The sequence below is a fragment of the Nansenia antarctica genome, assembly GCF_963989245.1.
Source record: "Nansenia antarctica genome assembly, chromosome: 1".
Lineage (NCBI taxonomy): Eukaryota > Metazoa > Chordata > Actinopteri > Argentiniformes > Microstomatidae > Nansenia > Nansenia antarctica.
This window is the reverse complement of record NC_137674.1, coordinates 113,158,198-113,173,521: the sequence shown is the minus strand read 5'-3', so window position 1 is coordinate 113,173,521 and position 15,324 is coordinate 113,158,198. Positions and strand designations below refer to the sequence as shown.

The 15,324-nt window shown below is 43.8% G+C and overlaps 1 protein-coding gene across 1 annotated transcript; it reads left to right on the top strand.

The window, feature by feature from the left end:
• Nucleotides 1-6,558: 6,558 nt before the first annotated feature.
• Nucleotides 6,559-14,882, top strand: ccdc124 (coiled-coil domain containing 124). The gene is made up of 5 exons (XM_080542289.1): nt 6,559-6,641; nt 8,415-8,600; nt 9,408-9,606; nt 13,227-13,332; nt 14,399-14,882. Exons 2-5 carry the CDS (start codon nt 8,442-8,444, stop codon nt 14,604-14,606), a joined length of 672 nt encoding a protein of 223 aa, XP_080398415.1. The 5' UTR covers nt 6,559-6,641; nt 8,415-8,441; the 3' UTR covers nt 14,607-14,882.
• Nucleotides 14,883-15,324: the final 442 nt, after the last annotated feature.

Genomic DNA, 15,324 nt, shown 5'->3' with positions numbered 1-15,324 from the left:
AAACATCTTGAACCACATGGGTCTATTTCTATTTCCCAGTGTCTCTGCCCCCTGGCCCTGCCATAACAAACCCTCTCTCTCTCTCTCTCCATCACCACTCATCCGCCAGCCTGTTTGAATCCTCCCCCTCCGCCACAGCGCAGTCCAGCCGCTGGACCCCCGGGAGAGCCACGTCCCTCTGGTTCAGCTTGTCCAGAAACGAGGACAGGAGACGTTTATTCAGGTGGTCTGTAAGGGTCCTTTCTTCTTCTTCAGCCTGATCATCTGCATCGCCGACCTCTGGATCGTCATCATCTATCTCCGGTGCAGGGGGGTCGTGCGTTTGTGGTAAGGTGCCGGAGGACTCGTTGCAGGACAAGCCGTTGGAACGTTCGCCCTCCCCGGGTTCTACATTGGAACGTTCACCCTCCCAGGATTCTACATTCGAACGTTCACCCTCCCAGGATTCTACATTCGAACGTTCACCCTCCCCGGCGGGTTCTGACTCCATTCGTGCAGAGTTTAAGGTCGTTTGGTACGCGGCGTTTTCCAGCTCTTTCAGTCGTTTGCTGTACGTGCCTCCCGCGTTAGGGGAAGCATGACTGGGTTCATGTCCAGACAACTCAACTTCGTTGCTCTGTGTTTCCCGAACTGGCTCCATAATGCTCCGTGTGACGTCACGGTGACGTAGTCGGCATACTCCCCATGTTGGAAGCCCGTTCTCGCCAACTCCAAAAACGTAGAACTGACTGGGAGAGACAGATTGACTGCACAAACACATTAAACTCAGCCTTAAAGCCTTGGAGATTCTTTGTTTGATAAATGATACACTGTCATGTTACATTAATAACCACAAAATACAATCCAACACCTGAATGTGAATGTGAACAGTTCCAAGATACAGTACGGAGAGAGATGGAGGGCCCTCTGAATTAACACACATAAGAAGTTGGAGGCACATGAGCACGCACACACACACACACACACACACACACACACACACACACGCACACACACACACACACACACACACACAACCAACAATTACGGTAGTATCATATGAAACGATAGTAAGGTACGTAAGGTAACGTTGGTATCATAAGTGTCATGGCTTTGGTACCGGTATATTGTGCAGCATTCCCTGCTCATAATTGACGTATTATCTCATTATTATGATTTACACATTACTATCTTCCAATTATTATGACTTACTATGTTAGAATTATGACCTATTATCTCATATGAATTACATGCTATTATTATTATCTTTTTTTTGTGATCAAATTTTTTTTTTTAAACAACTCGACAACAAGACAGGTACATTATAAACAATAACGACACAACACGGCACAGTAAAATAAAACAAGAACCAAAAATAAACCACAACAAAATTAAAATGACGACCTCCCACCCCCCCACCCGGGATCCAGGCTATTCGCTACATCAAGTGGTTATACTAAGCTTTTGAGGCTCATGGAAATTGAGTTCCACATCTCCAGTATTGACTGTTTTGCCCCGTGCATCCGGGCTGTTGATAGCTCTAAGTAGACTATGTCTAGGTAAGTTAGGACCCAGACTCTCCGAGAAAGTGTATGGGGAGGCTTCCAATGTGTGGCAATTAACTTTTTAGCTGCTGTAATTCCGGCTAGTAAGCCTCGCTTCTTGATCAGAGGTAGGCCCACATTGGATAGATTGTTTAAGATAAGGGCAATGGGGGAGTAAGGCACATTAGTCTCAAATAGCTCAGAGAGGTTAGAGGCCACCATCTCCCAGAAACTAGCCACTGGAGGACACTCCCAGACCATGTGCATGTAGGTGCCATAGGCCTTGTTAGCGCACAAGGTGCAAGTAGGGTGTGTGTTAATTTTCATTAAGCAAAGTTTCTTGGGTGTCAGGTAAACTCTATGTATGAAGTTGTAATGAATTTGCTGGTGGTCAGGATTTCTAGATGCTAACAGTATGTTGGACCAGACCTTATCCCAATCAAAGGCTGAATCTAGTTCTGGGATGTCGGCCCTCCATATAGTATCCAAAGCCAGGGGTGTGTAAGCGTGTTTAGAAATAAAACGATAGAGATTAGAAACCAGGCCACTAGAGCCATCAGTGCTGTAAAGGACGTGCAATGGATGAGGAGTTTGCAGAGAGACTCCACTGGCTTTCAGAGCAGCTCTCAATTGTAAATAAAAGAAAAAAGAAGAACGTGGCAAACCAAATTTTATGCATAGCTCTTGAAAAGTAAGTAAACCCTAATTTCCGTAGATGTCTCCCAGTGTTTGGACACCTTTCTCTTTCCATCGAGAGAACTGAATAGGATGGCCACCAATCAGCAGTCTGGCATTATTAAACAATGGAGAACAAGGATTCCATGCAAAGGGGCAACCACTCAGTTTCTCTACTGCCCTCCATGTCGAGATCAGTTGGGACACTATGGGACCAAATTTCCGGCGACAGTGAGTGATGGGAATGTTCGAGTACAGAAGCTCTTGGAGGGAGTGAGGACGCACCAGACTCTCCTCCAGGGCCCGCCATGACACCAAAGCCTCAGGTTGTATCCAAGTTAGCAGAGGTCTAAGTGTAAAGGCCCAGTAATAGTGTTTAAAATTTGGAAGGGAGAGACCGCCGTCTGTCCTGTCTCGCTGCATTGTAGAGAACTTAATGCGCGGTCGTTTGCCTCGCCATATAATTTTTGTTACAGCCGTTTTTAGCTTACTCCAGTACTGAGTTGGTGGAGGGAGAGGTAGCATTGAGCTAAAAAAAATTACTCTGGGTAAAATGTTCATCTTAACTATTGAAACTCGGCTGCGAAGTGAATTAGGCAGTGAGGACCATCTATTCAGATCAAGTATGATTTTGTCTAATGTGTTACCATAGTTGTGTTTAGCTATTGTAAGAGTTGAAGGGAAAATCTCTATCCCCAAGTATGTAAAATTATTGACAACTGGACTGGATAGAGGGGCATGGGCATTGGTTATCGCTTGATTCAAAGGTAGCAGAGCAGATTTCTGCCAGTTTATTTTGAGGCCAGATAGTTTACCGTATTGCTCGAGAATAGATAGAATTTGTGGGATGCATTGTATGGCATTATCCGTATAGACTACCGTAATATATCATCGGCATATAAAGAGATGTGATGATGTGTTCCATTGATAGAGATCGGAGATAGCATGGGTGACTGACGGATGGTGTTCGCCAACGGCTCAAGAGAGAGCACAAAGAGCAGTGGGCTCAATGGGCAGCCCTGCCTGGAGCCTCTAGATATAGGGAAGAGGGGGGAGCAGTTCTTGCCTGTGATTACCATAGCTGATGGATTAGTGTATAACACCTTAATCATATCAATAAAAGGGGTACCGAAGCCCATTGCTCCTAGGACTGCCCATAAAAAGGGCCATTCTAAGCGATCGAAGGCCTTCATTGCATCCAGCGAAAGGACTGCAGCTGGAGTAAGTACATTTTGGGCACCATCTATGATATGTAGGAGCCTTCTTACATTATCTGAGGCTAATCTGGATTTAATAAAACCCGTCTGATCGCAATGGACTAGTTTCATCATGTGACCTTGAAGGCGCCGCGCCAGCACCTTGGCGTAAAGTTTAAGATCCACATTTAGGAGGGACAAGGGCCTGTAATTGGCACATTCTGCTGGGTCTTTGTCTTTTTTAAGCAGCAAGGATATTAGAGCAGTGTTAACATCTCTTGAGAAAGAGCCTTCTTTAACTGAATGCAATATCATCTCTGTGAGCAGAGGGCTAAGCAAGGACCAAAAAGTAAGGTAGAACTCTGGCGGAATGCCATCTGGACCTGGCGATTTGCCCTTGCACATATCTGACGCTGCTTCCATCAATTCATCTTGTGTAATAGATGCATTTAAACTTTCAGTTTCACTGTCAGTGATGTGCTTCATATGGACATTAGACAGAAAGCTTTCACATGCAGCTTTATCAAAGCCAATCTCTGAACTGTACAGCTGCTTGTAAAAAGAGACAAAAGCTGCATTTACACTCTTGGGATCGGTCAGAACAGTGCCATCTATGGCTTTAACGCTGAAAATGTCAGCAAAATGTTCATTAGCTCGAAGTCTCATAGCTAGCAGGTGGCTGGGTCTGGCAGAGTGAAAGTAGTAATTCTGCCTTGTCCTGTGCATGAGAAATTCAGAGCGGCGTCTTAAAAGGGAGTTAATTTCTTTTTTAATTAATACTTTTTCTAAAGCAGCAGCATCGCTATAGCAGCATTGTAGAGTCGCATCCAGAGCAGCATATTTCATTTCAAGCGCTTCTAGTTTAGCTGTACGTTCCTTTTTTGGGGTTGATGCATATAGGGTGGTATTACTTCTAATAAAGCCCTTCACTGCCTCCCACAAAATTCACTGCCTCCCACAAAAATGGCGGGTTGAACCCTTATGAAAACCCGAACAGCATATAGGTTTTGTGATCGGACCATGTAACTGGTATATAAAAAGCGTTTTGAACATTTTGGAATAAGTCTTTAGACGCGAATAGAAAATGTATCCTTGAGAAGGATCTATGTCTGCCAGAGAAAAAAGAATAATCTTTTATGGAAGGGTTCACCAGGCGCCAGATATCAGCCATGCCAGTGTGGGCTGCCCACTGGCGTAAAGCATCAGAGGCGAGACGTTGGTCCCTGCTCTGAGTTTCGCCTGTTCTATCAATGTTGTTATCCCAAACCGCATTGAAATCCGCCCCCAGGACCAGGCGGAAGCCCGCCAGGTCTAAGATGGTTTTGGTTAAAAGGTCATAAAAACCAGGGTCAAAGTTGTTCGGGGCGTAAGCCGAGATCAATGCAATATTCTGCCCATCTATCCGTATCTTAGCAATTGCCAACCGTCCCTCCTTGTCCGCCCAAGAGCCAATAATGTCAAGTTTTAGTTTGCGCTTACAGACTACAATCACACCTTTGGTTTTGGTAAGTGAAGAAGAAAAAGCAATGGGGTGATAGAACTTATTTGCAAACCGGCCAACATCTTTGCGGAGAAGGTGTGATTCCTGAACCATAGCGAAATCAATGTTTTTCTTGTGCAAAAATTCTAAGACAGTAGTCCTTTTGTGTGGGATATTGAGACCTCTAGCATTGATGGAAATTAGATTGAGACTGGTCATAGGTTAGTTAGTGTAAACATATAAATCATAATCACCTCAGCAATCAGGATAAGGTAGCCTGGATCCCTAGGAAGGCATTCCCCAAAACAGAAAAACCCTAACTCAACAAAAAGAACAAGCAAAAAAATAAAAATAAAAAATAAAATGAGGAGGACAATTGCTCCTCGACGTTCCTGATAAGTCCACATTCGGACAGTACTAGACATTCAACTTAGAATCAGGAAATTGGCCGCCCAAAAGAGGCAGCACCATCACCAGCCATTAAGAACAGGTGATATCTGATATCTACAACAGTTTCCTACTAGACATTTGCAATCACATTATGAACCAACAAAACACAGTCAATACTCAATAGGTCTGTCAGATTTTAGTTATGAGGAGGATAGTGAGGATACAAGGATATTTGGATGAAAATAACAAGAAATGAAAAACGAAAAAAAAGGGGGGGGGGGGGAATTAAAATTAAAATAAAATTATATCTATTTCATCCATGGATGTGCATGCACACAATGTGCACCCATCCAGGCACTCCCGTAGTCAAGTAGCCTAATTTTGTGTAATCATGTTAGAGAGAGTAAAGTAGGTCTCACCTGCTGTGCGATATGAGGTGATTATTATTATGAGAGTATTATTATCTGGAAGAGGCCAGCCCCCTCTCGTAACAGCGGCGCCCAACGCGATGACGTATTAGACGAAAACGTCGAGTCCCAGTGACGTCTCAAGCATGAGATAAGGGACAGTGTACATTTTGGTAAATGACATAAATAAATAAACAAGTTTAATTAAAGCAAGGCTAGTAATATCAGATGATCTATTAGAAAGACGCGTTGGTAGAAACAAACGAAATTAAATATTTAGTCCATGAAACATTTCCTGACTTTTTCCACAAAAGTAAAGAATATATACTGTATATAGACACTGTGGAAGTGGGTCATCTTGACGTGTTTTCAGAACCGACAAGACAAAACCCTCAAACATAAAACAACTTGTAGGAATATTATTCGTTGTGCAGGAACAGTATGGAAGCCTTTTTTTGTTTGTTTGGTCCTCCTCAGATAGTTTTGGGATGAGCTCGAAAATCGTCGTATTCTCATTCCCATTATTATTATTATCTTGTGTGTGTGGCGGGAATAGGCTTCCATACAATTAATACGATTCCAACAAGTTGTTTTATGTTTGAGGGTTTTGTCTTGCAGGTTCTGAAAACACGTAAAGATGACCCACTTCCATAGTGTCTATATTATATATTCTTTACTTTTGTGGAAAAAGTCAGGAAATGTTTCATGGACTAAATATTTAATTTATGTTTGTTTCTACCAACGCCTCTTTCTTTAATAGATCATCTGATATTACTATCCTTGCTTTAATTAAACATTTGTATTTATTTATGTAATTTACCAAAATGTAGGCTACACATATGCTTGAAACGTCACTGGGACTCGTCGTTTTCGTCTAATACGTCATCGTTGGGCGCCGCTGTTACGAGAGGGGGCTGGCCTCTTCCAGATAATAATAATATAATAATAATCACCTCATATCGCACAGCAGGTGAGACCTACTTTACTTTATCAAACATTTATATATATTTATATATGCCAGTCGGCGAGATGTTAAACTCTGTTCAATCTAAACAGGTTCCCTGGGTTTGGTCATTTGTGTTGTGTGTGTTAGCTGTCTAAGCTAAGCACCTAGCAGGAGGAAGCAGCGTTATGAAGCTGATGTAACGTGTGGAGAAGATGTGTGGATACCCACCTAGATAGCTAAAGGAACAGTTAAAGGCTTTATCTATCATGACTTACATCCATAACATACATTACGTCTTTCTGTTGCCTAGCTGAGCTCTAAAGGCTGTTAACATGTTGTTGACAGTCTCAGGGTGCTAGTAGGGTTAGCTAGCAGATGATGGATACCATACTCAGATGGCCATGTCCGACCAATGTATAAAGAATACTGTATAGCCATCTATGTATGATTGAAGAGCCAGGATACTCACTCTTAGTTGGGTAAGTGGGGCAGATAGATAGATTATAGATAGATAGATGTAGGGTTGCCAACTCTTGTGTTTTTTCGTGCTGCTGATGCATCAATGTTGGGAAAATGTCGCCATCTAGTGGCGTCTTTTGAGGTGGTATTTTTACACTTTCACTTACAGTGAAAAAAATAAATTATATATATACAGTACAGGCCAAAAGTTTGGACACACCTTCTCATTCAATGTGTTTCCTTTATTTTCATGACTATTTACATTGTAGATTCTCACTGAAGGCATCACAACTATGAATGAACACATAGGAAGTATGTGTTTAACAATAAAGTGTGAAATAACTCTAAATATGTCTTATATATTATATATTAAATATAATATGTGTTAATAATAATATGTTATTATATATATATATAATATTATTATTATATATTTTATTAACAACAAACATCTTTTATTTTATTAACAACAAAAAAGCAAAGGGTGGCTACTTTGAGGAATCTAAAATCTAAGACATATTTAGAGTTATTTCACACTTTTTTGTTAAGTACATAATTCCTATGTGTTCATTCATAGTTTTCATGTCTTCAGTGAGAATCTACAATGTAAATAGTCATGCAAATAAAGGAAACACATTGAATGAGAAGGTGTGTCCAAACTTTTGGCCTGTACTGTATGTGTGTGTTTCAGAGTGGCATACAGTTTTTTTCCCCCCTCTGCTATAAGGACTCAACACCTGACTCACTGCACTAACCATGCCAGATGTACTGCACTTTATAGTTGTAATTAAATATTGTCTATGATTTTGTCTTGTGGTTATGTGTGTACATTGTCCATTGTGATGGTCATGTGTAACGTGTGTGTATGTTTGATGTATTTGACACTGTTGCTGTATTGAGTTTTTTTTCCATCTGTACCGACAACAAATTCCACAGACCTTGGTTGTGTGGTCATTAAATGACTAACTGCATTAACTGCTCCTCCTGAGACATCTTCTGCCCCTCAGCACTGCGTCTCCTAAAGACACCCGCTTTCCCCTCTACTGTGTCCCTAAAAACTATTGCCCCCCTTGTACTGTTTCTCTGTTTCTCCAGTGTAAAAAATAAATACAAATAAAAAACTAGGTTTAGAAGAAGGTGATAGGAGAAGGTTTCTCCTTCTATCAGTGGCCCCGGGCCTGAGCTGGATTACTCTTCCTGCTACGACTGGTGGATTGCTGATTCTCATGCTTAGTATTCAAATGTATTGATTGTAAGTCGCTTTGGAATAAGGCGTCTGCTAAATGCCAAAAATGTAAATGTAAAACGACTCATACTCTGATTCTGTGTGTCTGTCAGCTGCGGAACAGTCGGCCAGCCTTCGGAATGCCGAAGAAGTTCCAGGGCGAGAACTCCAAGGCGGTCACGGCCAAGGCCCGCAAGGCGGAGGCCAAGGCGGTGGAGGACGACCGCAAGAAGCGTGAGCTGGAGGACGCGGCGTGGCAGGAGAACGACAAGCACGTCCTGAAGAAGGAGCAGAGAAAGGTGGACCGCTTCTGTCTTCTTCTGTCTTCTTCTGTCTTCTTCTGTCTCCCTCTTTCCTCTGTCTACAGAAGCTGTAAATTCTGTTGTATTATGGTAGAGTGCAGTCTAGTTAGGTCTATGTTTATGGTTAATGGACTGCACTTATATAGCGCCTTTATCCAAAGCGCTTTACAACGGCCTCTCATTCACCCATTCACACACACATTCACACACCAATGGCGGCAAGCTGCCATGCAAGGCGCCGGCCAGCCCGCTCACTGGGAGCAATTTGGGGTTCAGTGTCTTGCTCAAGGACACTTCGACATGTGGCCAGCCGGGGCTTGAACCGCCGATCTGCCGACCTTGCGATCATTAGACGGCGGCTCTACCTCATGCGCCACAGCCACCCCATAGTTAGGTCTATGTTTAATATAAATACCACCAGTTACATTTCAGTTAAAAGAATCAATAGGAATGTGGGTAGGTTGTGATATTTCATCAGTCAGGGTTAGGGTGTCTGGACACTTGAACAGTTTTTTCCCCAAAGCCACAGCCCTTCTCAATAACTCCTGATCATTGTACCTTGCACTTTACATGTTCTTGCACTTAGTTGTACTGTATTTATTCATAATATCCACTCATATTGGTATTGTATATTTTGTCTTGAGTATTGTCGTGTTGTCGTCTTGTTGTTGTATGTACTGTGGCTTGTTTAGTATGGTTGAATACCAAATCATGTTCCTAGTGCACTGCACATGGCCAATAAAGTTGAATTTAATTGAATTGTCTTGAGAATAACATCCCCTGGGATTCCCTGTCTGCCTGCAGGACGACAAGGAGAAGCGGCGCCTTGAGGCCCTGGAGAGGAAGAAGGAGAACCAGCGTCTGCTGGACGAGGAGGCGGCCGCCACCAAGGGGAAGGCCAAGGAGGCGCCGGCGGGGCTGGGCAAGCTGACCCGGGCGCAGATAGAGGACACGCTGCTGCTGGAGCAACAGAGGCAGCTGGAGGGACCGGAGACACCAAAAGGCAACGACTCTGTGTTCCAATCTCTCTGTGTTCCAATCTCTCTGTGTTCCAATCTCTCTGTGTTCCAATCTCTCTGTGTTCCAATCTGTCTGTGTTCCAATCTCTCTGTGTTCCAATCTCTCTGTGTTCCAATCTCTCTGTGTTCCAATCTCTCTGTGTTCCAATCTCTCTGTGTTCCAATCTCTCTGTGTTCCAATCTCACTGTGTTCCAATCTCCCTGTGTTCCAATCTCTCTGTGTTCCAATCTCTCTGTGTTCCAACCTCTCAGTGTTCCAATCTCCCTGTGTTCCAACCTCACTGTGTTCCAATCTCTCTGTGTTCCAATCTCACTGTGTTCCAATCTCCCTGTGTTCCAATCTCTCTGTGTTCCAATCTCTCTGTGTTCCAATCTCTCTGTGTTCCAATCTCTCTGTGTTCCAATCTCACTGTGTTCCAATCTCTCTGTGTTCCAACCTCACTGTGTTCCAATGTCTCTGTGTTCCAATCTCTCTGTGTTCCAATCTCACTGTGTTCCAATCTCTCTGTGTTCCAACCTCACTGTGTTCCAATGTCTCTGTGTTCCAATCTCTCTGTGTTCCAATCTCTCTGTGTTCCAATCTCCCTGTGTTCCAACCTCACTGTGTTCCAATCTCTCTGTGTTCCAATCTCTCTGTGTTCCAATCTCTCTGTGTTCCAATCTCTCTGTGTTCCAATCTCTCTGTGTTCCAATCTCTCTGTGTTCCAATCTCTCTGTGTTCCAATCTCTCTGTGTTCCAATCTCACTGTGTTCCAATCTCTCTGTGTTCCAATCTCTCTGTGTTCCAATCTCTCTGTGTTCCAACCTCTCTGTGTTCCAACCTCACTGTGTTCCAATCTCTCTGTGTTCCAATCTCTCTGTGTTCCAATCTCTCTGTGTTCCAATCTCTCTGTGTTCCAATCTCCCTGTGTTCCAATCTCCCTGTGTTCCAATCTCACTGTGTTCCAATCTCTCTGTGTTCCAATCTCTCTGTGTTCCAATCTCTCTGTGTTCCAATCTCACTGTGTTCCAACCTCACTGTGTTCCAATGTCTCTGTGTTCCAATCTCTCCGTGTTCCAATCTCTCTGTGTTCCAATCTCACTGTGTTCCAATCTCTCTGTGTTCCAATCTCTCTGTGTTCCAATCGCTCTGTGTTCCAATCTCTCTGTGTTCCAATCTCTCTGTGTTCCAATCTCTCTGTGTTCCAATCTCTCTGTGTTCCAATCTCTCTGTGTTCCAATCTCTGTGTTCCAATCTCTCTGTGTTCCAATCTCTCTGTGTTCCAATCTCTCTGTGTTCCAATCTCTCTGTGTTCCAATCTCACTGTGTTCCAATCTCTCTGTGTTCCAACCTCACTGTGTTCCAATGTCTCTGTGTTCCAATCTCTCTGTGTTCCAATCTCTCTGTGTTCCAATCTCCCTGTGTTCCAACCTCACTGTGTTCCAATCTCTCTGTGTTCCAATCTCTCTGTGTTCCAATCTCCCTGTGTTCCAATCTCACTGTGTTCCAACCTCACTGTGTTCCAATCTCTCTGTGTTCCAATCTCTCTGTGTTCCAATCTCCCTGTGTTCCAATCTCTCTGTGTTCCAATCTCTCTGTGTTCCAACCTCACTGTGTTCCAATCTCTCTGTGTTCCAATCTCTCTGTGTTCCAATCTCCCTGTGTTCCAATCTCACTGTGTTCCAACCTCACTGTGTTCCAATCTCTCTGTGTTCCAATCTCTCTGTGTTCCAATCTCCCTGTGTTCCAACCTCACTGTGTTCCAATCTCTCTGTGTTCCAATCTCACTGTGTTCCAATCTCTCTGTGTTCCAACCTCACTGTGTTCCAATGTCTCTGTGTTCCAATCTCTCTGTGTTCCAATCTCTCTGTGTTCCAATCTCCCTGTGTTCCAACCTCACTGTGTTCCAATCTCTCTGTGTTCCAATCTCTCTGTGTTCCAATCTCCCTGTGTTCCAATCTCACTGTGTTCCAACCTCACTGTGTTCCAATCTCTCTGTGTTCCAATCTCTCTGTGTTCCAATCTCCCTGTGTTCCAATCTCTCTGTGTTCCAATCTCTCTGTGTTCCAACCTCACTGTGTTCCAATATCTCTGTGTTCCAATCTCTCTGTGTTCCAATCTCCCTGTGTTCCAATCTCACTGTGTTCCAACCTCACTGTGTTCCAATCTCTCTGTGTTCCAATCTCTCTGTGTTCCAATCTCCCTGTGTTCCAACCTCACTGTGTTCCAATCTCTCTGTGTTCCAATCTCACTGTGTTCCAATCTCCCTGTGTTCCAATCTCTCTGTGTTCCAATCTCTCTGTGTTCCAATCTCCATGTGTTCCAATCTCTCTGTGTTCCAATCTCTCTGTGTTCCAATCTCACTGTGTTCCAATCTCCCTGTGTTCCAACCTCACTGTGTTCCAATCTCACTGTGTTCCAATCTCCCTGTGTTCCAATCTCTCTGTGTTCCAATCTCTCTGTGTTCCAATCTCTCTGTGTTCCAATCTCTCTGTGTTCCAATCTCTCAGTGTTTCAATCTCTCTGTGTTCCAATCTCTCTGTGTTCCAATCTCTCTGTGTTCCAATCTCACTGTGTTCCAATCTCCCTGTGTTCCAACCTCACTGTGTTCCAATCTCTCTGTGTTCCAATCTCTCTGTGTTCCAATCTCTCTGTGTTCCAATCTCTATGTGTTCCAATCTCTCTGTGTTCCAATCTCTGTGTTCCAATCTCTCTGTGTTCCAATCTCTCAGTGTTTCAATCTCTGTGTTCCAATCTCTGTGTTTCAATCTCTGTGTTTCAATCTCAGTGTTCCAATCTCTGTGTTCCAATCTCTGTGTTCCAATCTTTGTGTTCCAATCTCGGTGTTCCAATCTCTGTTTCAATCTCTGTGTTTCAATCTCAGTGTTTCAATCTCAGTGTTTCAATCTCAGTGTTTCGATCTCTGTGTTCCGATCTCTGTGTTCCAATCTCAGTGTTCCAATCTCAGTGTTCCAATCTCAGTGTTCCAGTGTTTTTAGTTTAGTTTATTAATAATAATAATAATAACTTTTATTTGTGTAGCGCTTTTCCTGCAAACATTGCAGCTCAAAGTGCTCCAATCATTATATAATCATAATTTAATGATTTAGTCATTTAAAGGCAATATTAAAAAGATGGGTTTTTCGTCTTGACTTGAACATATGTGCCCGGGTTGCATCCCTAATGTAAACTGGCAGTGCATTCCATTATCTGGGTGCATAAAATAGGGATGTACGAAAGGCGCTATATAAATAAAGCTTTACTTACTTACTTACTATAAAATTAGAATGCAGCCTCACCAAATCTCTTCTTTTCTACATGTGGTACACAGAGAAAACCAGCGTCAGAAAACCTGAGAGCTCTATTGGGCTGATATGCTAGCAGAAGACCTGAGAGCTCTATTGGGCTGATATGCTAGGAAAAGACCTGAGAGCTCTATTGGGCTGATATGCTAGCAGAAGACCTGAGAGCTCTATTGGGCTGATATGCTAGCAGAAGACCTGAGCGCTCTATTGGGCTGATATGCTAGGAAAAGACCTGAGAGCTCTATTGGGCTGATATGCCAACTCAGACAGATTGTTGTGTTCTAACTAGTTTCTCCCTGTCTTCTGTTCCCGACCACAGAGAAGACGCACCTGGAGACGCCCCTGGAGGAGAACGTTAACCGCATGGTCCTGGAGGAGGGCGCCGTGGAGGCCCGGAACATAGAGGACGCCATCTCCGTGCTCAGGTACTGGATCATGATGTCATAGACACTGGGTCTGATGTCATAGACACTGGCTCTGATGTCACAGACACTGGGTCTGATGTCACAGACACTGGCTCTGATGTCACAGACACTGGGTCTGATGTCACAGACACTGGCTCTGATGTCACAGACACTGGTTCTGATGTCACAGACACTGGCTCTGATGTCACAGACACTGGTTCTGATGTCACAGACACTGGTTCTGATGTCACAGACACTGGCTCTGATGTCACAGACACTGGCTCTGATGTCACAGACACTGGGTCTGATGTCACAGACACTGGCTCTGATGTCACAGACACTGGTTCTGATGTCACAGACACTGGCTCTGATGTCACAGACACTGGTTCTGATGTCACAGACACTGGTTCTGATGTCATAGACACTGCTGATGTCATAGACACTGGTTCTGATGTCATAGACACTGGGTCTGATGTCACAGACACTGGTTCTGATGTCACAGACACTGGCTCTGATGTCACAGACACTGGGTCTGATGTCATAGACACTGGGTCTGATGTCACAGACACGCCTTGGACTGAAAAATAACGGGCTGGGCTTGAAGAACACAGAATAGTATTCAGATGTAACCAGGCCACAGCTCAATCTCAATCTTTTCCATGTTTTTAAAATGAATAAACATGAAGCAGGGCGTTATAGGGATCATTACTAATGTTGTAAGTAAGTAAGTAAAATGTATTTGTACAGCACCTTTCCCAGACCAAGGGTCACAACGTGCTTTACATATAGAGAACATAATAAAGAAGAAACATAATAAAACATAATAAAAGAGCGAAAGTCATAGCTGGTTAAAACAGGCAAACAAGTGACAATAAGAACAAGTAACAGACAACAGGTGTACAACAACATCAACAGGACACAGAAAGACAGGCTTTTGGGGCTATCCTGAGAGGTGAGAGGAGGCAGGGATTGGGGGGGGGGGTGAATTGGATTTATATGTTTTGTGACCCCCAACCCTGAGAGTGAGAGAAGTCTTGTAGCGTTGCTAAGAGCGTCTTTTCTCTTCTTCTCTGGTTCCGTCCCGCAGCACCACGGCGGGCGAGGACATGGACCGCCACCCGGAGCGCAGGATGAAGGCGGCGTTCACGGCGTTCGAGGAGGTCAACATGCCGCGCCTCAAAAAGGAGAACCCCAACATGCGGCTGTCGCAGCTGAAGCAGCAGCTGAAGAAGGAGTGGATGAAGTCCCCGGAGAACCCTCTCAACCAGCGCTTTGCCAACTACAACACCAAGTGAAAACTACAACTCCCAGCAGCAACAACAACAACACCTAACTTAAAAAAAAACTGTCTAGCTATGCAGATTGGGACCTTTACGAAGATGGAAAAAGATTCTATGATTTTTTTAAAAAAACATATCCGAAAAAAGGACTCTCAAGGACTACTACCTTTGGACCCCCCTGTTTCAGATTGTGTTTATTAATTAAGATTCTTTTTTTAAGTTTTGGAAAGAAAAAGCCTCATTCCTGATTATGATTCTTAAGCACTTAGGTTGAAAGGAGGAAGTGGGGGATGCCAGACGATTTGAGATTAAAGTAACTTTGGTTTAATTTCACAACAGCGTCGATTATATCTATTGCTTCTGAATGTGAGACCATGAGTCTGCCCTCTCAGGGTTCGACAGTAACGCCGTTTTACTTGCCCGGACCAAGTGAAACATCCGCCGGGTTTGTTTGCGCGAGCCCGACGACGCTGCTAGATCCCAGATATGTTTACCTGTGTGCAGGAAGAACAACAGACGGCGCAGGCGCCAGACTAGACTAGATGATCGCGAGTGAAGATATTATCAAAGCGTACGCGCCTGTCGATCACCCATACGCTTTGATAATATCTTCACTCCACGATCATCTAGTCTGTTCTGGCGCCTGCGCCGTCTGTTGTTCTTCTTGCACACAGGTAAAATATCCGGGATCTAGCAGTGTCGTCGTGCTCGCGCCAACAAACCCCGGCGAATG

What these genes read in the sequence shown, in the direction of transcription:
- ccdc124 (XM_080542289.1), top strand. Translation starts at nt 8,442, where the DNA reads ATGCCGAAGAAGTTCCAGGGCGAGAACTCCAAGGCGGTCACGGCCAAG. An exon ending in TGAAGAAGGAGCAGAGAAAG is followed by an intron (nt 8,601 to 9,407) that starts GTGGACCGCTTC and finishes GTCTGCCTGCAG; the next exon opens with GACGACAAGGAGAAGCGGCG. An exon ending in GACGCCATCTCCGTGCTCAG is followed by an intron (nt 13,333 to 14,398) that starts GTACTGGATCAT and finishes TCCGTCCCGCAG; the next exon opens with CACCACGGCGGGCGAGGACA.